This window comes from Elephantulus edwardii, unplaced genomic scaffold (genome assembly GCF_000299155.1).
Source record: "Elephantulus edwardii isolate Elephantulus edwardi_28Jun2011 unplaced genomic scaffold, EleEdw1.0 scaffold00162, whole genome shotgun sequence".
Lineage (NCBI taxonomy): Eukaryota > Metazoa > Chordata > Mammalia > Macroscelidea > Macroscelididae > Elephantulus > Elephantulus edwardii.
The window spans coordinates 2,936,930-2,962,735 of record NW_006399912.1 but is presented as its reverse complement, the minus strand read 5'-3'; the positions used below and the strand labels follow the sequence as shown (position 1 = coordinate 2,962,735).

The 25,806-nt window shown below is 47.3% G+C and overlaps 1 protein-coding gene across 1 annotated transcript in view; it reads right to left on the bottom strand.

The window, feature by feature from the left end:
* Positions 1-19,350: 19,350 nt before the first annotated feature.
* Positions 19,351-25,806, bottom strand: part of TMEM114 (transmembrane protein 114) — a 29,690-nt gene continuing 23,234 nt past the window's right edge. Inside the window, exons 3-4 of the mRNA XM_006895221.1 lie at positions 22,170-22,307; positions 19,351-19,583 (exon numbers count right to left, since the gene is read on the bottom strand). Of these exons, the coding sequence (XP_006895283.1) occupies positions 19,351-19,583; positions 22,170-22,307 (371 nt within the window). The remainder of the gene's footprint in view (positions 19,584-22,169; positions 22,308-25,806) is intronic.

Genomic DNA, 25,806 nt, shown 5'->3' with positions numbered 1-25,806 from the left:
GGAAGTAGCTAAGAGAATACACCATCCCCTTTTCCTTATGACTCAGGGTGAAGTCTCTCTCAGGAAGGAGTGATAGGGAATGGCAAAGGACACACCGACAAAGAAGATTAATCAGAACTGGCTTTGACAAGCACTGTGGCATTTGGACAAGAACAAACTGGGAGGAGGGTAGAGAGAATAGTGCAACAATGAATGAATGGAAACCCAAAATCTCTGTAAATGTTTATGAAAATTAATAAAATATAATTATAGAAAAAAAAGGATATATGATTATATATGATTAAGTATTATTGTCATGACAGGAGTCCAGAATGAAGGCTGCACAGTGAAGTGGACTTGGGGGGAGGAATTGTATAACAATGGAAGTTTTTCTTTTACTTTTCAAAGAGAAGAACCAACTAGAGAGGAGGGGTGAGCAGAGAGAAAAGTTTAACAATAAATGAATGGAAATCCAAGATCTCTGTAAGTTTTCATTAAAATTAATAATTTTAAAAAGAATTGGGGGATGGGGAATCACCAAAGGGAAAAAAATGATAATTATTCTGTTCACAGGTCAATAGTTAGGCAGGGCCCAGTACAATCTCTGCTCCACTCAACGTCAGCTGAGGCTGGAATCTAGACCATCCGAAAACTCACTCTCACACCTGGGCCTGGTAGGCAATACTGGGTATTGGCCAGGAACCCCCTTGGCTTGGACTGGAATCCCCACATATGATCTCTCCCTGTAACTCCTGGGCTTCCTATCAGCGTAGTGACTCAGTCCCAACAGAGATGGGGTTGGGAGAGGGAGCTATGAAGTGGGAAGAGAGAATAAAGCAAAAACTGTAGCACTTTGTAGGACTTAGTCTTGGAAGTCACACAGCACCACCTTCTGGCACAACTGATTCATTACAAGTGAATCGCCAAAGCTCATTTTTAACATAGGAGTAACTGGATTCTTTCTTCTGATGAAAAAGTATATATATAAAAATTCTGTAGCCTTTGTAAAACCACTGCACTGTACATTTTTATTCAATTTACAAATGCTGAGCATTTGCTCTTTGCCAGGTACTTTAATATACACACACATCCAAAATAAAACACCGCTGAGGAATAAATTCTCATGTATGATGATCCCACGGGTGTTGGAATAGAACTATGCTTCGTAAGATCTTCAGCGGTTGATTTTTCAGAAGCAGGTGGTCAGATATGTCTTCCAAAGTGCCTCTGGGAGAATTCTAACTCCCAACTCGTTAGCAATCAAGGACACAAAGCTTTTGCAATACGAAGAAATACTAGAGGGAGCTCTGGTGGCATAGTTCACGGAGAATGGCGCTGATAAAAGCTTTGTGTGTCTGATGGTTCGAGTCCACCAAGGGGACTAAGGGAGAAGGATGGACTGTGATTTTTCAGCCGTGAAAACCTATGGATGGTAGCTATGAGTTGGAACCAGCTGGATAACAGTGAGGGGTTTTGGTTTGGTTTGGTTTGGTTTGGTTTGGTTTGGTTTGGTTTGGCTTGGCTTGGCTTGGCTTGGCTTGGTTTGGTTTGGTTTCCATTTGAAGGATACCAGAGAGAATTAAGTGAAAAATTTCTTTGAAAAAGAGACGGAATAACCCGAGAGTCACAATCTTTGGCCCATTTGCTCTACCATTCCCAACTCTAATTCCATAATGCTTTGTGAGACTCTTTGATTGATACTTCTCTCACTAGAGAAGGCTCCGTGACACCCACACTGCTCAGGAACGCTTTTGTGCTCATGGCCACCTCACACAGAGGGGTCAGGACAGCCTTCCAAGGGGCAAGGTGAGGGATCTGAGCCACAGCTGCTCACCAGGATGTGTGCCTTGGTGCCAGGCTGGCCTGCAAAAGGCCCTTCCCTGGTTCCACCTGCCACGCCACGTGTATTTGCCTGGAAGCAGCATCTTTTACTGAACACACAGAGGCGTCATCTGGGCTCTCGGTGGGCTTGTTTGTATAAGAGGACACTGAAGACCTGCCTGAGGATGAAAGGCAAATTCACAGATGGGAGGAGCACCTGGAGGATTTGAACCATCTCTTTAGGGAGTGGGGGGGGGCGTGGGGGGGCCTGTAAAACAACAACCTGCCTTTAAGTCAACTCCAGTTCTTGGAGAGCCCCCATGTGTGTCATGGAAAAACTGCTTTCTTGGGTTTTAAGGGCCAATTTTTTGCAAGCTAATCACTTTCTTCTGAGGCACCTCTCGGTGGACTCAAACCTCCAGCCTTGCCATTAACAACCAAGCATGTCAACCATTTGGACTAAGGAATTCAAATGCACCAAAATATTAGCAGGGTTTATGTAAGAATCTTATGCTCTTTCTGTTGACTATATCTATTTTTCAAACTTTTTAACTTTTTTGTGATTTAAGTGAGCATTTACAAAGCAGATTGGTTTTTCATTCAACCATTCACACAGTTTCTTTTATAATATTAATTACAGTATACTCACAATGTAATTGAACTTCCCCACTTCCTCTCTGTGGTTCTCATTTCCATTAATCACTCCTTCCCACCCTTTCTGTCTCTGGCTTTATCCTCAGACATCAAGAGAAATAGAAGTTTAGCACCAAACTTTGGAAAAAAAAAACAACTCTCAAATGGCTATATTTTTACACAAATATACAGGCTTCTTGTTTTTTGCTGATACTGTTATTTTGCCCAAATTTTATTGTGATCTGAGTGAAAGTTTGATTTTTCAAAGCAAATTGATTTTTCATTCAACCATTAACACACATTTTGTTTTATAAAACTTATTACAATGTCCACAGCATCATGATAGACAGTGAAAAGATTGAGATTGTTAATAGGTTCAGTTTGCTTAGCTCCACAATCAACTCTCTTGGCACCAGCAGTCAGGAAATTAAAAGACAAATTGCATTGGGAATGTCTGCTGTCAGAGATCTTGCCAAGTACTGAAGAGCAACAATCTCATTCTGGAGACTAAGGTGTGCCTGATACAAGCCATAGTATTTGCAATTACTTGCTATGAGTCAGAAAGTTGGGTGATAACTAGGGATGATGGAAGAATTGCTCCTTTGAGCTGTGGTGCTGGAGAAGAGTACTGAATATACCACTGACTGCTAGGAGAACAAACAGGTTCATCCCAGAGAGGGTGAAATCAAGCTGCTCTTTGGAGACAAGGATTCTGTAGCTTCATCTGACATACTCTTGGCATGGTGCAAGGAGGGACTAGTCCTTGGAGAGGGACATCGAGCTCGGAAGGATGGAAGGACAGCGCAAGAGAGCAAGACCTTCAATGAGATGGACTGATTCAGTGACTGGGGTAAATTAGGGGGTTGGTGTGTCAGAGACAGTAAGGTTGGCACAGAATAGAGCAGGATTTAAGGCAATTGTACATAGGGTCACTGAGAGTCATTAGTGACTCAATGGCACAGAACAACAACACTTTTCCCACTTCCCCCCTGTAATTCTGATCTCCACTAATCCTTCCATACCTCTAACTTCTTTTTCTTTCATGTTTTTATGTGGATCATCCCCTTTCCCTTCATTCATTTTTTTGCAAACTATATCCTTCTCAAGGCATTGATTTCCTATGTGGGCCTTGAACATTATATGCATGTGTGTGTGTGTGTGTGTGTGTGTGTGTGTGTGTGTGTGTGTGTGTCTGGGTGTGTCTGTGTGCATGTGTGTTATTTTTGTTGCTTGTTGTTGTGATGTGCCATTGAGTCACTTGAGACTCATAGCGACCCTATGTATAAGAGCGCTAAACGCTGCTCTATCCTGTGCCAACCTCGCTGTCTCCAATGCACTCATTCACACCACCTCAATCACAGAATCGATCCATCTCATAAAAGGTCTTCCTCTCCTGCCCTGTCCCTCCACTCTCCCAAACATGATGTCCCTCTCCAAGGACTGGTCCCTCCTTGCAAATGCCCAGAGTATGTCAGACGAAGCTTCAGAATCCTTGACTACAAGGAGCACTCTGGCTTCACCCTCTCTAGGACAAACTTGTTATATTCAATACTCTTCTCCAGCACCACAGCTCAAAAGCATCAATTCTCCTTCTATCCTCCCTAGTCACTGTCCAACTCTCTTGGAAAAAAAAAATCCATGATGAACAAAATATCAACACGTTAAGTAAACAGGATCTGGTCTTCTCTAACATGACACTGCCTCACCTGCCTCCTCTTCATCCCAGTCCTGAGGTCTGTGCCCCATGGTGGCCTGAACCATTACTGATTGTCCAGGAGGGGAATGCCTTGAGTTCAAGCTCAAGGTCATTTTATAGAGTTGGAAGCTGAGCCTGAACCAGAGGCTGAATCTCTGAGCTTATAGCCTGAAGTTCTTTCCACCACAGTGGAAAGTAATAGCCCAGGAGGAAGACGTTTCAGGGAAGGTTTTATGTATGTCTATGTGTAGACACACACACACACTCCTCTATGGTCTATTACATCAATACTAACATCAACGTGGACAATCGCCCTGTTTTCTCCAGAAAAGCAGAGAGGTGTAATAAACTACTTTAACCTCACCCTTTTTCAGATATTTTATTTCTAACTGTGAGTGTCTTGTTAGTGGTTGGATGTTCCCCTTTCATGTGGGAGACTCAGGTTCAATTCCTGGTAGGTGCACCTCACGCCTAGCCAGACACCTGCCTGTCTGTGGAGGGTTGTTGTGTGTTGCTATGATGCTGAACAAATTTTAGTAGCACTTCCAGACTAAGACATACTAGGAAAAAAGGGCCTTAACAGCAAGCTCTGGTGGCCTAGTGTCAAGAAGCTGCACTGCAATCCCAGAAGTGCATGGTTTGAATCCACCAGATTCTCTGCTGGAGAGAGAAGGAGGGACAATCTCCTATACCAGTCAGATCTGATTTGATGGTACACACACACACACAAAAAATAATAAATAAATAAATAAAATTTTTTTAAAAAAGAGCTTAGCAATGAAATAATTTTTCTTTTAACTTTTCAAAGAGAAGAGCAAACATAGGGATGGGGGAGCAGGGAGAAAAGTGCAACAATGAATGAATAGAAATCCAAAATCTCTGTAACTTTTCATTAAAATTAATAATAATAAAATAAAACAAAAACAAAAGAGAAAAGGCCTGATAATGTATTTACTTGTGAAAAATCAACCCAAAAATCTATGGATCACAAGGGTCTTGGCCACAGCCCACGATGGGTGGGTGTGGGGTGAAGAGGCACGTCTTCTGCTGGTCATGAGGTCAGCAGGAGTCGGGGAGGGTAACAACAGCCACTCAAAGCAGCACGTCACCCTCAGGTCGATTTTGATCCCACAGTTAGGGTGCAAACCAGTTCATTCCGGTCCCCCACACTCCACTGGTTACACAAAGGCAAGGAGAGCGAGATCTCATCTCATATGCTTTGGGTCGGTTGTCAGGAGACGCTAGTCCTTGGAAAAAGGTATCATGCTGGGCAAAGCAGAGGCTCAGTGAAGGAGAAGAGGATTCTCAACAAGACAGATTAACACAGTGACTGTGACAACAGCTCGAGATTCCCAGGATGGTGCCTGGCAGGGCAAGGTCAGATCTGTTGTTCACAGGGTCCCAGGAAGTTGTCATTAACACAAAGGCACCAAACAGCAAGGCTACTTCCAAGGGACCCTTTGTCCCAAACTCTAACGGTTTCCATCCTTTATCCAAAATGTCAGGTGTTTGAATCTACCAGTTGCTCCAGCAAGACAGACATAGCCATCCGTAAAGACGGACCCGGAATGGGGCAGGTCTGCTCTGTCACGCTGGGTCGCTCTGAGTCAGTGTTGACTGGACAGCAGTGGTTTGGGTTTGAGTCCTTTCAAAGTCCCTACTGGTGACTGACCGCCTGGGCCCTGAACCCCCACAAGCCCGTGGTATTTGGAGGGTCCACACTGTGGCTGTGTACAGTCAAGTCTCTGCCTCACTCTCTCCTCGCCCCTCACACTTCTCCATCACAACGCTTGTCTCCGGGTGTAATTCCGTGTGTGACACTTGATTAATATCTGCCTCTCCCCTCCGAGCCAGGCTTTCCATGGGGCGGGCTCCGCTGCTATTTTTCGCTCCCTTCTCTGCCCCCAGGGTCCACTAGAGTGTCTGCTGGTGCATAGTAAGGTCTCCCATAAATATTTGCTGAACGTATGAATAATGGAGTTAATTAAATCCAAAGAGTGAGGCGAGGTCCGAGGTCGGGGGAATGAGGAGAATAATAAGAATAAGAGCAGCTAACACTTATGTAGCATGTACAGACGGCGAGCCCTGTGGAGAACACTGGGCACACACTTGGGCATGTCTTCACCACAGCCCTCAAGGTGAGAACAGATCAGGACACGGAGGCACCAGGAGCTTAAGTGATTCACCTGCAGGGGCCCAGCTGGGGCTTAAACACACGTACAGGTCCATGTCTGTAGTGGTCACGTTCAATCAGCTGCCTCGATTGATTCTAGCTTTTCAGAGGCTGTAAATCGCACAGGGAGAGAAAGCCCATTTTTTTCTCCCTCAAAGCAGCTGGTGGATTTGAAGCGCCTGCCTTTGGGGTGGCAGAGCAACTACTTACAGCTAAGCCACCAGAGCTCCGAAGGGTTTGATTAGGCATTATCATTCATTATATTAATTAAGTGTAATTAAGGTTATAAACAAGCATGCCTGCTTACGAGTGAATGATAATGTAAAATGATTTGTACACTTCCACTCAAATAACATTTTTAAAAATTAAAGACATTTTAAAAAATGAAACCCTGAAAAATGAAAGAAATGCAAAAATTAAAAAGATGAAGCAAAGTAAGCGCCTGGTGAGGTTCAGTTACCCAGGTCCTTAAAGCAGCCTGTGTTGTTGAGTCTTTTTGAGACAGGCAAATGTAGAGACCATGCAACCTGCAACCTTCTAGAACCTCATGGATAACATGGATAACATTGATAAGATGGAGAGGGAATCCCACTGTGTTTGATGCTGGCTGGTTCCATGAGGAGAAATCAGGAGGGGAAGGGGAAAGAAAGAAAAAAGGGAGTGAAGAAGAAAGAGACACAGAATGTCCAGATTCACTGTAGACCACGTTGCCCTGGTTAGTTAATTCATCTCCTGTCTCCTGTGGTACCATATGTGGGTTTGAACCACTGAACTTTAAATTTGCAATCAGGACGTGGAGACACATCAGTGATGGGATTTGAGAGCTATAAGGGACCCAGCCTGCATCCTGGGCTGCTAAGGCTGCTTCCAGGACAAGATGCAACCCAGGGGGTGAAGGCGGGAGCCAAGCCTCACAGAAGAAGGGTGGGAGGTGGGTGTTCTTGATGCACAAGCATCTTATTAGTAATCAACTGGTTGTTCCTCCAGGAGTCCGAGCATTCCTTTAACTTAAACATTTCTGATTATTGAGGACACAAGAGCAACGGTGTCTCTCTGGAGACTAAGGTGTGCCTGATACAGGCCATGGTTTTTGCAATCACTTGTTATGCATCAGAGAGTTGGACAATGACTAGGGAGGATAGAAGGAGAGTTGATGCCTTTGAGCTGTGGTGCTGGAGAAGAGTGTTGAATGTACCGTGGACTGCCAAGAAAACAAACAGATTCATTTTGGAGAGGGTTAAACCAGGCTACTCCTTGGAGGCAAAGATTCTGGGGCTTCGTCTGACATACTTTGGACATGTTGCAAGGAGAGACAGGTCCTTGGAGAGGGACATCATGCTGGGTAGAGTAGAGGGACAGCGCAGGAGGGGAAGACCCTCTATGAGGTGGGATGGTTCAGTGACTGGGGTAATCGGGATGGGTGTGTCAGAGGCAATGCAATTGGAACAGGATAGAGCAGGGTTTAGGGCTGTTGTACATAGGGTCGCTATGAGTCGCAAACGACTCGACGGCACATTACAACAACCACATGTCAGTCTGTCATATGTGGTAGCTTGCATGTGGCTGTGATGCCAGAAGCTATACCATCGATATTTTAAAGGCCAGCTGGGTCATCGATGGCAGACAGATTTCAAGGGAGCTTCCAGATTATGACAGACCAGGAAGAAGGGCTTTGAAACACACTTCTGGGGGAAAACGGGCCAGTGAAAACCTTATGAACAGCAGTGGGACACTGTCTGACATTGTGCCGGGTGAGACTCCCCAGACAATGGCTCCTCATCACTTTTCAAAACTGTAACTGAAATCACCGTGCAACTCAACTTCTCACTAAACAACGGACAGACCTAACGGATGGTCAGTAACAGCAGGAGGACCATGTACCTTAGAACAATCAACCACACATGATCAAAAGGGCAGCACTGCCCAGGGAGAAAGCTCAGAAATCAGAAGGGAAGAGGAGATGGGAAAGATAGGGAGGAAGGGGGGAGATTGCTGTTACAGTCTTCGTGAATCATCATGAACTACATGCGTATAAACTCTGGAATGGAAAATCAACTTGCTCTGTACATTTTCATTCAAGTCATAACAGTACTTCTTTTACACAAATAATAATTTTTATCTGTCATTATTAAAAGTCTGAATTTTAAACAGATTTGTGAACTGGTGGTTCGTAGGCATCAGGTTGTTCAACGTCAGCCCCCGTCTCATCTCCGGGAATCTTTCCAGAGCTCCAGCCTAAACCAGGAAGCTCCGTGAGTTTGCCAACTCACACTTGGGCTTCTACAGCACTTTTACTTTTCTAACAAATAAGTCATGGAGAGGGTAAAAAGACTGGCAAGCCTTTTCTATGTCTTTCTCAATGCTGTCAGTTTATTGACCACCTCTTTTAAGTCATTTGTCTGCACCTTTCGGATCATGATTTCCACCCTTTTCCTCCGGATTTGGCGGACCTGTTGGTGTTGAGCATAAGACGTCTTCCAAATCTGATGGTTGTGTTTGTTTTGTAAAACCAACGCAAAGCAGACGAAGCAAATAACCATCGGTAGTCTTGACATCCACATGAGCTTCAGTCATGGTCTGCCACTTTTTGACCATGGAGCACATTTTGTCACCAGTAAGGTCCGTGCCATATTTGTGCACTCCCCAAAGAAAAGTGATACAACTGAATGTAGAACTTACTGAACAATCCCATTAATAGCACATCCAAATAAAACTCTGCTGAAGATCATTAAAAAGTGGTTGCAACAGTACATTAGCAGGAACTGCCAGAAATGCAAGCTAGATTCACAAGGGGGCGCGAAACAAGGACTACCACTGCGCATGTCAGATGGTTCTCCCCGGAAATTGAGAATACCAGAAAAGAGTTCGCTTGTGTTTTATTGACTGTGAAAAGGGATTCAATTATGTGGATCATAACAGATTACGGATGACACCGTGAAGAATGGGCACTTTTCTGTGCCTGTCGGGGCCTGTTTATAGGCCATGAGGCAGTCATTTGAACAGAACAAGGGTTTACTGAGTAGTATAAATTCAGAAAAGGTGTGCATCAAGGTTGTATCCTTTCTCTATATTGACTCAATTTGTATGCTGAGCAAATCATCCCTGCAGCACTGAGATAGAAGGAAGACTCATTAACAACCTGTGATATGCAGATGATACAACTTTGCTTGCTGAAAATGAAGACGACTTGAAGCACTTACTGATAAAGATCAAAGACTATAAAGCCTTCAGTACAGATTACACTGCAACAGAAAGATGTCTTTTTCCAAGGACGGGCCCTCCTGACAACATGTCTGAAGTGCATGAAATGAAGCTTGGCCGTGCTCACCTGTTTAAAGGGTTTTGGAGGGTCTGCTATTTCAGATGTGGACGGCCAGCCTTGATGGTGGGCTGTGTTAATCTGGAAGCTCTGCTGAAGGCTGTCCACTCTGGCTGCTCCTGCTGGAATAGGAGGCATGGCTTCGAGCATCAGAGCAACACGCGAGCCCCCGAGGTCCAGCAAGCTGATGGATGAGCGGTGGGAAAACACATCATGTGAGAGAAAGCAGAGAGTCAGCAAAAGAGAAGTAGAGGGTCAGTGAGAGAGGAAACCCTCAACGAGATGAATTCACATAGTGACTGCAACACAGGGCTTGCCCATGACGTAGGTTGTGAAGGGGACGCAGACCTGCACGAAGTCGTCATCTGTTCTTCACGAGGCTGCTGTGAGTCACAGTAGACACGACAGCACCCAACAATAACACTGTTCCTCGTTCACATTGCGCCTCATACGATCATTCCCAAGCTTATGTTTTATAAAATCAATCGCCATTGGATCTAGCACCTGACAATAACAACATAAAGAAAAAAATCCTCTCAACTAGACATAGAGATAGAATTATAATAAATGGAGAAAACACTGACGTTTTCAAGAATTTTCATTTACTTGGATTTATAATCAACATCCGTAGAAAGTGCAGTCAAGAAATCAAATGGAGGGGGGAGGGGCTGGGGAGGAGAGAAGTGCAGCAATCAATGAATGGAAATCCAAAATCTCTGTAAATGTTCATTAAAATTATTAAAATTTTAAAAAATTATAAAATTAAAAAAGAAATCAAATGGCACATTGCATCAGTCAAAGCCACTACAAAAGAACGCTTTCAAGTCTTAACGAGTAATGGTGTCACACTAAGGACTGAGGTGTGCCCGTCTCAAGCCATTGTCTTTTTCTATTGCCTTATTGTGTATGGGGAAATTTGACAACAGATAAGAAAGCCTGAAGAGTTCCCATCAACAAATGAATTGATAGAAAACTTTGGCATATTCACACAATGGAGTACTATGCAGCACTGAAAAAAGGCACTCATAAAATATTGCACAACATGAGTGACCCTGGAGGACATTATGCTGAATGAAATATCTCAGTCACAAAAGGACAAATACTGAATAGCACTGCTGTTATAAAACAGGACTAACATGAGTTTGGGGGGTAACTAAGAGGAGATAAGTAATAACATGGCATTGGAACAGATAAAGGAAAGAACTGTTTAAAAGGAATATATGGTTAGGCATTATTACTATGACAACAGCCTAGAATAAGAGCTTCATAGCAAAATGAACTGGGTAGGGGATAGGGAAGGGAGGAGATTATCAACAATGAATGATTTTTTTTTTAAGTGAACTGAGTGTTAGGGAGGAAAATCTGCAACCATGAATCAATGAGAGTCCAATTTTTCTGTAAACTTTCATTATAATCACAATTAGAAAAATAGAGAGGAAAAAAGAAGGATTGAAGATATATTCTGAATTACGGTGCCAGTGAAGAGTATCAAATACACCACGCTTGCCAGAAGAATGAACAAGTATGTCTTGGGAGAAGAGTCATAATGTTCTTTGGAAGAGATGATGGCAAGCTTTCATCTCATGTACTTTGGACATGTTATCAGGAGAGACTAGTCCCTGGGGGAGAACACCATGCCTGGGAAAGTCAATGAAAAACAGAAGGACTCTCAGCAGGATAGATGAACATGTTACAACAATGGGCTCGAACACAGGACCAGACAATGTTTCATTCTGTTGTCTATGAGATCACTATGAGTCACAGCTGACTCAACAGCACCTAACAATAATTGAGGAAATGTGAATGAATACGGAAAATGCTGGAGTACTCGCGGAATCTTCACTGAATCCTCACTTGGACTTGAACAGCAACAAGGGTGTGAGACCCGGGAACAACTGCTCCCTCCAGACACTGGATTGCCACCAGTAGGGCAATAATTTGGTCTCACCTGGTGCTCTTCAGGCCCCCAGAGCAGGAACCTGGGCACATGCAACAGTTGACAAGAGGCAGAATCAATGGCTTAAAGGAGAGGTACACTTGGAGAAGTCCAGATGTCCAGGGACTGACACCACCCCACCCCAAACTCCAAACTAAGGAGAAGAAATGAATAAATGAATGATGACAGTGAATGAGGGAATGGGTACAAGTTACTGAAGGATGATGTGAATATGTAAGCATATAAATATGTGGACGTCTGACTGTCCCCCCCAAGGCAGAGGTGTACCCCTGGCTCAGAGGAATGCACAACCCATGCCTCCAGGTCTTGTGCAGGCAGCGCCTGCATCTCCCCAGAGCCCCTGTACTCCAGGATCTCAACATGAAGAATGAAGACCAGGCACACTCCCTGTCCTGTTACTGAGAAGTAACAGTGTGTTCTTGGGGTTGCTTTTCCCACTGGGAAGTTGTCCCTGGCACATTCTGTCTGGTCTCTCCACATGGTCTCTCCACTTCCCCAATGCCCAGAAGTGCCATCCTGGCAGCTGCCCCGGCCCAGAGTGGCCCATCAGGACATCTGCCTGTGCCTGCACTCTGGCTGTCTCCTCCACCTTCTGAGGCCTCCCTTCCTGTGGTTTTCCCATATTCATCTCTCTCAGGTTCTCTCTACTGCGTCTGTCCACCCCCTGCTGACCCTCTCTGGCATGGCATCACTCTCTCCAATCTTCTGAGTCTCCTCAGTTTCTATCAAGTCTTTCTGTCTCTTATATAAGTCGCAATTTGGTCCTTTCTTCCTCTCTCCCCCCCTCCCTCTCCTCCCCTCTCTCTCTTTTTCTCTCTCTCTCCCCCACCCTCCCACAATTGGGGAATTTTTTTAGGTTTGAATTCTTTTTTTTTCTTTATAGGATTACATCAAAGAAATGTTGCAAGTTGCAAAGAGGCAACAGTCAGTTGAACAGGTGTCACCTAGATGGAAAGTGCCGGTGTTCCACATCCGGACGCGTGCATGTCTCTATCTGTGCACGTGTCTACCTTCTCTCACTCTCTCCTTCCATGTGTACATATGTCCATCTCTCCTTGATATCTGCCCCCCGATGTGGGTGTGTGTTCATGTGTCAAGGGGGTTCACTTTCTCTGAGTGTGTTTGTTTGTGTCCATCTCTTTTCTCTCTCCCCCTTCTCTTCCCACCTGTCCTACTCTCTCTCCCTCTGTACGTGCGTGTCCGTCCACCTCTCTTCCCATGTGGGTAGGTGTCACCACCGGTCACTGTTATAACCTCTCTCTCCCTGTGTGTCCACGTGTGTGTGTGTGTGTGTGTGTGTGTGTGTGTGTCTCCATCTCTCTCTCTCTGTCCTTGTCTCTGTGTGTGCAGATACATCTCCCCTTCTGTGTGTGACCTCTCTCTTTTCACCCTTGTTGGTGTGTATATATGCGTGTCTCTATCTCTGTATAGATGCCTGTCTCTCCTCTCTTCCTCCCTGGGTGTATACGCTGTGTTTCTCTCTCCCTCACTCTCCTCTGCTACGTCCCTCCTGATGTTCCAGGGAAGATCTCACCTGGAAGTATCTGTGAATCACCGCAGCCTGCTGTCCGAACGTGATGAGGAGGACGAACTGGCCTCCAACGTTCACGGAGGCCTAACCCCAGGGCCCCAGGTGTTGTGTGACTTGTGCTGGGACATGTGGAAACTCACCACGAGGAAGAACACAGGGCGTGGAGGTCCTCCTTCTGGGCCCTGAATTAAAACCCGGCTATTTACTGTTGGGGGAGGAAGTGATGAGCCCCGAGTGTCAATGAAGGAGGTGGTGGCCCAGGGCTTGGTCCACGTCCTCTCAAGCTGCCCCAAAGTTAAATCCAGTGCTGCTGAGTTAATTCCAACTCCTAGTGACCCTATAGGCAGTGAAGAGCTGGACTTCCACAGCTGTAATCTTTCCAGGGGAAGCTCTGGTGGCCTAGTAGCAAGAAGCTATGCTGCAATCCCAAACGCAGGAGGTTTGAAGGCACTGATTGCTCCACAGGAGAAGGATGGACAATCTCCTCCCACGCAATTAACTGCCTCTGAAAACCTGCAGGAGGGTCAGCTATGGGTCGGTTCTGACTCGACAGTGCACAACAACAGCAACCTTTCCAGAAGTAGATTACCCATCCAGAGCCGCTGGTAGGTTCAAACCAACAACCTTTTGATTAGCAGTCAAGCACTTAATGATGCTGCCACAGGATTCTTGATTGCCTATGGCCATTGAGGTGACATCGTTCTAACTCAGCCACCCTGCAGGACAGAGTAGAACTGCCACATAGAGTTTCTAAGACTGAAAAAACCGTATAGAAGGGATCTTCTGGCTAATCATTGAGTAAAGCACTGAGCTGCCAACCACAAGGTCGCCTGTTCAAAACCCATCAGCCATTCTGAGGGACAAAGGAGGGACACTCTGCTTCCATAAAGATGTCCAGTCTCTGAAACCCTCCGGGGCAGTTCCACTCTGGCCGAGAGGGTCGTCATGAATCAGCCAGCCACAGCCTCCTTCCTCAGAGCAGCTGGTGGGTTCAAACCCCAGACCCTTCAGCTCACTGCTCAGTGTTGAACCACTGCACCACCAGGGCTCTTCCAAGAGACGTTTCCAAGTCCATGTCGGGGATCGGCCAGGTGTACGGCACCCACAGCAAAGAGAAAGGCACCGGCTCTTCAGCTCTTCCTGTTTGCCCCCTGAAAGGTTTCAGATCGAAGCCAGGAACCACGCCGAGGCAGAAACATTTCTCAGAGTTTACTGCTCGCCGGGATACTCAGCAAGGGGAGTAGCACTGGGGGTTGGGCTTAGGGGGTTTATATGGGGTCGTTGCCGTGGCTCATTGGGGCATCAAGTTTCTGGTCTTGGGAAACTGGTTCTGGGGAATGTCCTGACATAGGATTTTCGAGTTCCGGTTTCAGAAAATGTCCTGACATAGAATTTTCTGAGTTCTGGTTTTAGAAAATATCCTGACATAGGATTTTTTAGTTGAGCTTCAACCTCCATTTTTATTTTTAGACTAACACGCGCCTCATGAATCGCGATGCTGTGCACTTGTCACCCCAAGTACAGCCTGTGTGCACGGGCCCCTCCCCGTGCTCCAAGTTCTCCCATCTGTCCCCCAGGCCATGGTGTGGGGCCCCTCCCTGCGTCCACACCTGCCTCCTGCAACAGACAGATAGACCCTCCAGAAGCCATTCTCACCCAGTGGGGAGCTTTTGAAGATATCAGAAGCCTTGAGATTTGTTCTCTGCTGAGGCCCAGATGTCCGAAAGTCTTTAAGTCCTCAAATGATGTTCTCAATCCCAAAAGCTGTGGTTGAGAATCACTGGCGTAAAGAGGGCAAAACCCAGTCCTTGGCTGGTGAAAGCTTCCTACTGCTCCCCAAAAAGGACTGAATGGGACGGAATCATCATATACAAAGGGGTGGGGGAGAATAATACAAGAACAGAAGAGACTGGTGCCGAACAGAACAGACTAACATGGAGCAGACAAGCGTCATACGGAACAGATTGGACCAACAGAAGCAAGGAGAACTGGAGAATAGAGGAGAAGACAGAATGAGGGAGAAGACAAAAGCAGAGAAAGATGGGTGAGAAGATAAATGAAGTGTAGAATGGTTATTTCAATTCACTGCCGTTGAGTTGGAACTGACTCATGGGCTGTAAACTGCACGGGAGCAAACTGTCCCTCTTTCCTGCTCGTAACTAGCTGCTGGTCGATTTGAACTCTGAAAGACACATCGTTTGGGTGGACAGCATAACTCCTCCCCTAGAGCTCCCTAATAGGATTGTTGTTCTTGTTGTTGTTGTTGTTAAGTGTCGTCGAGTCGTAGGCGACTCAGCGACCCTATGAATGAAAGTCCTCAACACTTGTGTGACTTTCATCCTTTCTCCAGGTTCATAGGGTTTCCGGAGGCAAACTATTACAGAAGTGGATGCCACTCCTGCTTCCAAGTTTGTTTTAATTGGGGACTCCACCAAACAATGTCCACCATGGGTAACCATTATAGCATTTGACACATCAGTGATACAGTATTCTGCTTCATAGCAACCACAAGTTACCTCTGTACAGCAAGTGAGCATACCAGGGTTATACGACCTAGAAGAATGTTTCACCAAAAACAATTAAATTCCTAATAGGATTAGAATAGTAGAAAAGAGAATAGTAGAAGGTAGTGGTATAGAAATGAAAATAAGGACAGGATGAACTAGGGTGGAATCCCACCTACTCACCAGCACGTCCTCACCAGCGGCCCAGGGTCCTCACAGTGGCCCCCAATCATCCACCTCTCAGGGCTCCTGGTAACCCTCCCTCAGACACACAAGCTTATGCCTGCCTTGGACCCTTGCATTCTTTGTCCCATTTGCTTATTCTGCTCTTCCTCCCCACCTGGCAGGTGCACGATGTCACCTCCCCTGAGTCTCATCCTGACTGGCCTTCCTAGAGAAGCCACAGTCCCAAAGACATGTTCACTCGTCAATGTCCTCGCAACACCATTCACTATCTGAATACATCCCATTCATCGTCAGTTCACTCAGTCACCACCAGTTTCCACATCAGTCACCAATGGCAGAGGTTTGGGCCACCCTCACTAACGTGTCCCCACCCCCTCCCCAGGGCAGCTCTTGACACATAGTAGGTGCCTGGTCAGCATTTATGGGATGAAGAATATTTTTATCCATTCTATTACCAGTTCCCTGGGTACACACATGTTCGGTGGCCTTGCTTTTTTTCCTAGCATGATTAGTCTTCTATTACATTCTTTATTATATTCTTTTCGTCTGTTCTCAGCCTCGGTTCTATTGGCTTCTGGAGTCAGATAATCATTCCTCAGGAACCGGAGGATCGTCCAGTGCTCTGCAGGATCATGGTAGGTTTAACAGCATCCCTAGTCGCTTCTCACAAGATGCCAACAGCAACACCACCCTCACCCCCCAATTATGCTAACCAAAAACTTCCCCAGATTCCGTCACATTCCTCCTGGGGTGGCTACCCAATTTGAAAATCCCAGTTCTGAAATGTTTAAGCCTGAGCTGGGCTCTCCATTCCTCCTGGGGTGGCTACCCCATTTGAAAATCCCAGTCCTGAAATGTTTAAGCCTGAGCTGGTCTCTCCAAGGTTCCAAGACAAATGCCCTTCTGACAGACTCCATCAGATCCTACCCTTAAAGCCATCCCAACACATGACCAGCAGGGGGCAGCAAAGACCGCCCTTTCATGGTCACGGAGCGCGCTCTCTGAGAAGTCTTTATCCCTAAACATTTAATGAACTTGAACTAGTGGTTGGTTTCCCCCTTACGGCCTTGATAGTGATCCACTCCATTTGCACTTTTCCAGATTAAGGCAGAAGATAATTAGCGACAGTGTACTCAACCCACAGCAGATAGACAGCCAGGCAATCCAGGCGCTGGTTCAAGAATGGACAGAAAACAGGCAGTTCTCATTTCAGTCCCTGTTGCAACCTTTTCTCGCTCTACGTGCCTGCCCTTGGGAATGTGAACTTCGCTTGCCTGTGCCTCTTCTGTACCCTACTTCGTTTATCTCCCTAGCTCTGTGCTGTTCACTCAGAAAAACAAGAATTTGGTTCTCCACAGAGCAGAAGTCAGGGATGCTGAATTACGAAAGAATCTCTTCCCCCTCTCCCTCCTCCCACCACCCCCAGGAATCTTCTGACGTCATCTTTCAGGCCTTGACCCATGCCATCTAAAGCCAATGTTCCCCAAAGGAACTGGGGGTTAGGCCAAGACTCCTGGGGAAAAGTTCAGTGCCAGCAGGGCCAAGGAGGTGGGCACCGGACCCATCGAGGCCTCCACCAAAAAAATCACTGTCCCTGATCACATGGCCATTCCTGGGGAGTCGTCACATCACAAATGAAGAGCTGCTCAGTTCACACAGCGGTGCAGGGCGCTTGATGGCCGGCAGAGGGCAGGCTGCCTCTGCTCCTGCAGAAACAGCTTCAAAACTGCAGCTGGAGACCCTGTAAGCATGTTTGTGGATGCAAGTGTGTATATGTGTGTATGTCTGCATGTATGTGTGTGCACACTGGCACGTGTGTGTATGTGTGCATGTTCTTGTGGATGAAGGGGCATGTGTCCATTTCTGCATGCATATGGAGGTGCGCAGGTCCGTGTATTGTGCGTGCATGAATGTGGTATGTGTGTTACAGGCACGTATGAATATCTGTGCATAGGCACGCATATATAGTGGACATTTGCATCTGTGAATGTGCATTTATGTGTGCATGTACACATATACGTGCATCTATCTCCATGTGTGGCTAAGTGTGCATTTGTCTGAGTTTGTGAATATGTGTGTGTACCTGTGTGTGTTTATGTGTGCACATCTGCATGTGTGCATGTGTGTGCATGTCCCCTGGGTTGCAGAGCAGCAGCCTCAGGCCCACCCAGAAGCTGGTTGAGAGGCAGGGGATCTCGGGCCCTGCCTCCACCTCCTGCCTCAGTGTTAAAGATGTCCCTCAGAAGTCTGAAAGCCTGAGAAACGCTGAGGTAAGCCGAATGCCACCTTCTTCCTAGAAGGTGAACTACAGCCTGCGACAGAGTTCGCTCAGAACATGATAACAGAGCAATGACAGAGTTATTATCCTTATTTGCACCACCCATAGTCAGTTTTTCAAACTTGATGGCTTGTGTGCGGCTGTGATACTAGAAGTTACGATGCCAGGGTTTCAAATACTCCCAGCAAGGTCACCCGCGGAGGTCAGGTTTCAGCAGAACTTCTAGACTAAGACAGATTAGGAAGGAAGGTCTGGGAAGCAAACTCTGAAATATTTGGCCAGTGAAAACTTCACAAACAGCAGCAGAATGCTGAGTCCCTCAGGTCAGGGGGTCTTGGGAAACAAACCCAAGGCTGTTAAGACAATTCCAACTACAGCAACCTATGGGACAGAACACAGCTCTCCCACAGGGTTTCCAAGGCTGGGAATCTTTATGGAAGCAAACTGCCACGTTGTTCTTCCACAGAGCAGCTGGTGGTTTCGAACCTCTGACTCTTTGATTAGCTGCTGAGTTCTTAACCACAGTGCCACCAAGGGCTCCCTCCTCTCAGGTTGGAAGGTGCCCAAAACATGACGGGAGAAGAGTTGCCTTCTTAAAATAGAGTCAGTGTAGGGGCGGGGGGGACGAGGGGGATTCTATATCAATGAAGGAGTTTATCTTTTGCTTTTAGAAGAGAGGGGGTGGGGGTAGAGAGAAAAGCGCAACAACGAATGAATGAAAATCCAAAATCTCTGTAAATGTTCATTAAAATTAATAAAATAGAGAGTGAGTGTGTGTGTGTGTGTGTGTGTGTGCTGACTGGTACAGGAGGAGATTGCCCCTCCTTCTCCAGCAGAGCATCCTGTGGATTTGAACCACGAACCTCTGGGATTGCAGCGCAGCTTCTTGCCTCTAGGCCACCAGAACTCCCTTCAAAGTGGTGTCGCTCTTAATGACATGGGTGGAGTGAAGCCTCGGGAACCTTCACTTGCTGATGGAGCACAACACGCAGGCGCAAAACGGCTGCCTGACAGCGCAGCTGCCAGTGTTTGACTATGAATTGAAATCAACACAACAGAATCTCTTTACAGCATGACATCATTTTAGGGGACGGAGGCGCGCCCCTCAGCTCCATGCAGCCACGGACACACAGACAAGGATTCACAGAGCACACGAAGGGGACAGCGGAAGCCGGTGCTCAGTCCAGGGGGCGGGCGAGCTGGCCCCGGGTCCCACACGTGGCCTTTGGAGAATCCTGGAGCCCAGGCTCCCTCCCGGCCACTCGCTGTCCGCTCAGATGGCCGGGTCCTGCCGCTGTCGCAGCGTGAGCTCTCGGGCCGCCGCCAGGAAGGCCGCCGCTGTGAGCAGTTCGGCGATGAAGCTGACCCAGCCCAGGGCCAGCGACCAGCCGAAGCGGATGTCCACCTGGTCCAGTAGCCCCTTCTCCCCCAGCAAACACAGGGCCTCCTGGAAGGCGGCGGCCGAGTAGGCGATGTAGACGCTGATGCCGGCGAGGGTCACCACGGCTGCGGGGGACAGGGAGGCAGCAGGTCACACCTCCTAGTCTTCCTCTGTGGGCAGCACCCCAATGCCGCATTGTGTCCCCACCTCCCAAACACTGTGGGCTCCGCAGGAATACCCCGGATTCCCCAGCACCCAGCACCCGCAGCGAGCCCTTAGCAAGTATTCAGAGCTACTCTGTCCAGTACACGCAAGGCACTCTGGTGGCCTAGCGGTAAGAAGCTGTGCTGCAATCCCAAAGGCACGTAGTTCAAACCCACAGCTTGGGTAATCTCCTCCCATGTGATTTATAGCCTTGGAAAACCTGCTGGAGGGTCAGCAATGAGTCGGTTCCAACTCAATAGCACATAACAATTATACAATACAGGGAGCACTGATGGCTTAGTGGTAAGGAGTTGCACTGCCAACCCAAAGGCACGGTGTTCGAATCCACCAGCCACTATATGGGGAAAAGATGAGCAACCTCTTCTGTGATTTACTGCCTCTGACAACTCACTAGAGCCTCAGAGGGTCAGCTACAAAAACTGTCCAATATAGGAGCCTAGGTGGCATAGTGTGTAATGACTAGTAACTGAAAGTTCGACAGTTCAAATCTACCAACAGCTCCAAGGGAGAAGCATGGGCCATCTTGTCCTGTAAAGATTGATGGCTCAACTGTTAGAACCTCTACTTGGAATACTATTGCTTTTAATTTTTGATTCATGTACTTTTAACTTGTTCGTTAAATTTGTGTCTTCTAGGCTGCAGCAGTTCCATGATGCATCTTCAAGGATATGAACATGTACAGCTATGCACAACTGATAACAGTGCATCTAAATTCCAAAATCAATTTCCACAATAGTCTATGTGTTTCCTATTGCCAAAGGGGCCCTTTAGAGTAGTGAGAGAAGATCTTCACCATGAAACCCACAACATCCCTTTTCAGCAGGAAGTAGCTAAGAGAATACGCCATCCCCTTTTCCTTATGCATCAGGGTGAAGTCTCTCTCACTGAGGAGTGATAGGGAATGGCAAAGGACACACCGACAAAGGAGATTAATCAGAACTGGTTTTGACAAGCACTGTGGCAATGGGACAATTATAACAGACTTTCAAGGGGAAAAAAAGAGGAACGAACTTGGGGGGTAGGGTAGAGAAAATAGTGCAACAATGAATGAATGGAAATCCAAAGTCTCTGTAAATGTTCATTAAAACTAATAAGATAAAATTTTAAAAAAAGATTGATGGCTCAAAAACACAAGGTGAGCCTGAACCAGTGGGATGTCAATGGGTTTGGTCCAGATTTCTGTCTACTATGGTACCCAGGAATGGCCCGATAAATCCAAATCCATCTAATGATTGGTCTGGTCCTCTTTGCACCTGCCATGTGCATGAACTGTGGCTTACAGATCGGCAGCACTGAGGCAAAAACACTTCTGCCAGCACAGGATGGATGGATGGATGGATGGATGGATGGATGGATGGATGGACGGACGGACGAACCACCCCTGTCAGCATTAATGGCCATACGGAGCTAGAAGAGTACAGAACTACACAACATTATCACCTCCAAGAACGGCTTTCATTTGTCCCTTCTACTAAATACATTTATGTATGTGTGTGTACACACCTCACTATCCTCCTTCTCCCCTTTTCCTAATGATCCCTCTCAGACACACAGCCAGGATGGGGAGCCTGGGACAGATAGAATAGATGGACCTCCGTTTGAAAAGGTCTGAGCTGTGCTACCAATGTGTAAGTACATGGTTTGAATCCACCAGCTGCTCCATGAGCGAGTGACGAGCAGTCTCCTCCCACGTGATTACTGCCTCTGAAAACCCACTGAAGGGCCAGCTCTGGGTTCGTTCTGACTCAGAGGTACATAACAACAACTTACTGTGGACATCACCAGATGTACCACTGCCCCCCACATGCAGTAGTGGATAAGGGAAGCCCCCTGCCCTTCTGGGCTGACATTCTAGCAAAGAGAGACAAGCAGACCCACGGATAAATACTGAAATGACACAGACAGACAAGTACAAGGGGCAGGATAGGACAGGAGGGGGACAGAGAGCTGGGTGGAGATTTCCAACAGCCCAGGTGAAATGACCTTTGAGTAAAGACCGGAAGGAGGTGAGGGGGATGTCTGAAGTACTGGAGTGCAGAGGTCCTAGGGGAGAAGTCCTGTGAGACTGGGTGCCTGAGAGGAACAGTGAGCGCCAGGTGGGGGAACGAGGCAGAGTGGTCCAGACTGACTGGTCACTGTGTGTGAACCAACTGTTGTTTGTCTTGGTGGTATTTTAATCCATCAAACTGCCTGTCTGTCCCAACAACAGGTCAGAGTGAGGAATAAGGTGGTTAGGACCAGGGTCTCTGGTCAGCACCCAGCCCCACAGTTCAAAGCTGCCCGGAGTGCAGCCAGGAACCTCCCACTTCATCTGTGAAATGATGACAAATGATGCTCGTAACCTGGCTCATCCTCCGCTCTTTACTTGGAACCACAGACCCCAGGGCTGTCTATCTGAACCCATTGTCTTCCAAATGCATGCTTCCCTCTACACACACCCCTCACCCAGCCTCTCCTGGAGTCCAGCCCCAGGCCGAGGCACCTACCTCCAAAGAGGAAGAGAATCCCGGTGAGGAGAAGCAGGAGGTGCGCCCTGATGAGGAAGCTCAGAAAGCCCGTCATGCCGCCAAAGACCATGAGGATCAGGCTGAGCGGCAGCAGAATCACAAAGGTCCCATGCATGGCTGGGCAGAGACAGAGAGCAGGCCAGTCAGAGCAACACTACCGTCCAGCAGTCAGTCAGCAAACACACACCGTCACGCCCGGGGATACGAGGCCGTTACTGTAACTGCCCCACCATGATGAAGGAGGGGAGGTCATGGGTGCCGCTCAACACACTCAGCTACTGAGGGGGAGGTTGGAGGGTCAAGTCCACTCAGAGGCCACTGGGAGGACAGGCCTAGCATAATATTCCCCGGGAACCAGCCACCAGAACCCCAACAGAGCACAGGTCTACTCTGACACACAGAGGGTCACCATTTGTTGTTGTTGTTTTGTTGTTACGTACCATAGAGTTGAGTCCAAACTCATAGCAACCCATGAACCACAGATCTGAGCCCTGCCCTAGCCTGTGTCAAACTCACAATCTCTGACACACTCGAGCCTATGCCGTGGGCACTGTGCCGATCCACCTGGTTGAAGGTCTTGCAAAAACTCATTGCCGTAGTATTGAAACAGACTCATCGCTGACCCTCCGGTGGGTTTTCAGGGGTTGTAAATTGCATGGGAGGAGACTGCTCAGCTTTCTGCTGTGGACCAGCTAGTGAGTTCGAACCACCAGACAGGCTCGGGCTTTGGGCTGTCAGCCCAATTCCCTGCAGACTATGCCACCAGAGTCAATTTGACAAGAGCTGTTTTCCCTAAAGATTGAGGAGGAGGAGAAGGATGAAGAGGAGGAGGATAACGTTCTAAAGACAAAATCACTGTGGTTGACTTGATTCCAACTCATAACGACCCTAGAGGACAGAACTACTCCCTCGTGTTTCCAAGGGTTTCCATCTTTGGGATGAAAGAATGCAACATCTTTCTCCTATGGAGGGGTCGCTGGGGTAGAACCACGGACCTTTCAATTAGCATCTGAGAACTTAACAGCTGCACGGTCAGTTCCTTACTGAAACTCTGTGTATTCTGTAAGCATCATCCCACGCGTCTATATTGCAGGAACTGCTAGGTTTGTTCATTCTCTCATTCACCTGACAAAGCGGATCACGTACACACTGTTTGACGTAGTGCAAATGCTCACTCAAAACTGAATGCTATTGAGTCAGTTCCCAAAAAAAGAGACCCTCTGTGGGGTCTCCGAGGTTGCAAACACGTTTGACACCCCATGTCCCTCCCTGGAGCCACTGGTGGGTCTGACGATGGCTTGTATCAGCAGTGCTACTTGCTGTGGACCACACCACCAGATGTACCACTGCCCCCCAAGTGCAGCAGTGGATAAGGGAAGCCCCCTGCCCTTCTGGGCTGACATTCTAGAGAAGAGAGACAAGCAAGCCCACAGATAAACACTGAAACGACACAGGCAGACAAGTACAAGGGGCAGGACAGGAGGGGAACAGAGAGCTGGATGGAGATTTCCAACAACCCAGGTGAAATGACCTGTGAGTAAAGACCAGAAGGAGGTAAGGGGGATGTCTCCAGTACTGGGGTGCAGAGGTCCTAGGGGAGAAGTCCTGTGAGACTGGGCACCTGGGAGGAACAGTGAGCGCCAGGTGGGGGAATCAGGCAGAGTGGTCCAGACTGACTGGCCACTGGGAGGACGCTGGCTTCCTGTGATGGGGCTGAGTCAGATCTGACTAGTGTTTTCACAGGCTTGCTTGGCTGTTCTATCGGAAGCAGACAGTAGGGGTGAGTTGGGGTGTCTTGGGCCCCACCAAGTGCAACCCAGGAGTAAAGCCTTGAAATGGATCTTTGCAGACAGAAGTTAAAAATCTCAAGACGAAATCACCTTCAATTTTAAAACCCCACTGCAGTTGAGGGGGTCAAGCAACCTTGTAAACTCTTCTTACGGAGAAGCCGGTGGATTTGAACCACCAACCTTGCAGTTTGCAGTCAAGTGTCTACTTCCCTGTATTAGTTCTTGTTGTTGCAAGTCAGATCTGACTCATAGCTGAACTGCCAGTGGGTTTTCAGAGGCTATAAGTTGTGCTTTATACAACTTACAAAGAGGAGGAGACTGTTCATCTTTCTCCTGTGGAGTAGCCAGTAGATTCAAACCACTTGCCTTTGAGTTCCAAGGTTCATGCCTGTTGTTCACAGGGTTACTAAGAATCGTACTCAACTGGATGGCACCTAACAATAACAACAGGCCACCAGAGCTCCCACGCTGTGGCTGGCCCTAAATCCAAGGACCAAACCCAGGTTCAGAGGCCTCATCTCTCCCAGAGGGAGACCAGAGCTGAAAAGCATAAATCCTGATTCTAAGTCTGTCTCCATCCATGACGGTCAAGTTGATTTCGATTTACAGCAACCACACAGTACAGGCTGATAGAACACCTGACATGCCGGACTGCTAACCAACCCAAAGGTCAGCAGTTCGAGTCCAGCAGCCACCCTGTGGGAAGAACGAGGCAGCCGGCTGCTGTTAGGGTTGACGGCGTCAGAATCCCAATGGAGGGTCAGATCCCCACAAGTTAGAATCGGCTCAAGGGCAGAAGGTTTGCTTAAGTTTTTTCATAGCGCGAAGGAGATCTGCCCCCAAGGATGGCAATTGTTACGTGAGTAGACATAATATGTCATTCTCTCATGGGGCAGTGGGTGGGTTCAAACCACTGACTTTTCGGCTAGCAACACAATGCTTAATCCAATGCTCCACCAGGGCTCCTTATGTGCCTGTACACCAAGGACAGATGTCCCCCAGACCTGGGCTGGGGGACTATTCTCTCCTGCCAGCAGCAGAGTGAGCCCTACCCATCCCCAGGAGGCCCCGTTTTATGCCCACTTGAGGGGGGGATGTTCTGTCTGAGGACGTGCCAGTGGACCCTGGAAGTATAAAGCTATATCTGCCCTGTACAACAGCTGGTGAGTTCAAACTTCCAACGTTTAGGTTAGAGGGTAGATAGATGCTTAACCGCAGCACTGCCAGGGCTCCTTCAGAGATAAATTGTTGTTGTGTACTGTCGAGTGGGAACTGACTCATAACTGACCCTCCAACGGGCTTTCAGAAGCAGTAAATTGCACATGAGGTGACTGCGCATCTGTCTCCCACACAGAAGCTAGTGGACTTGAACCACGTGCCTTTGGGAATGCAGTGCAGCTTCTTACCACTGGGTCACCAGAGCTCCCTCAGAGGTACATTTAACAAAGATAAATACAACCTACAAAATGGGAAAAGAATTCAAAGACTTGAACATTTGTATAACTTAGATTGTTTCTCCACATTCATAGAGTTTCCAAAGGCAAGCTATTTCTGAAATGGATGCCACTCCTGCTTCCAAGCTTGTTTTAATCAGGGAGCGCCACCAAACACTGTCCATCATAGGTAACCATTGTTGCACTTGATACATTAGTGCCACAGTGTTTATCATCACAGCAGCTACAAGTTACCTCTGTACAGCAAATGGACAGACCAGTGCTATGCCATTTAGAAAAAATGTTTGACCAAAACCTATTAAAAATTGACAACTAAATGGGTATGAAAAAAATTTTGGCCTTTATTCTGCACGTTATCTAAATAAATAAATA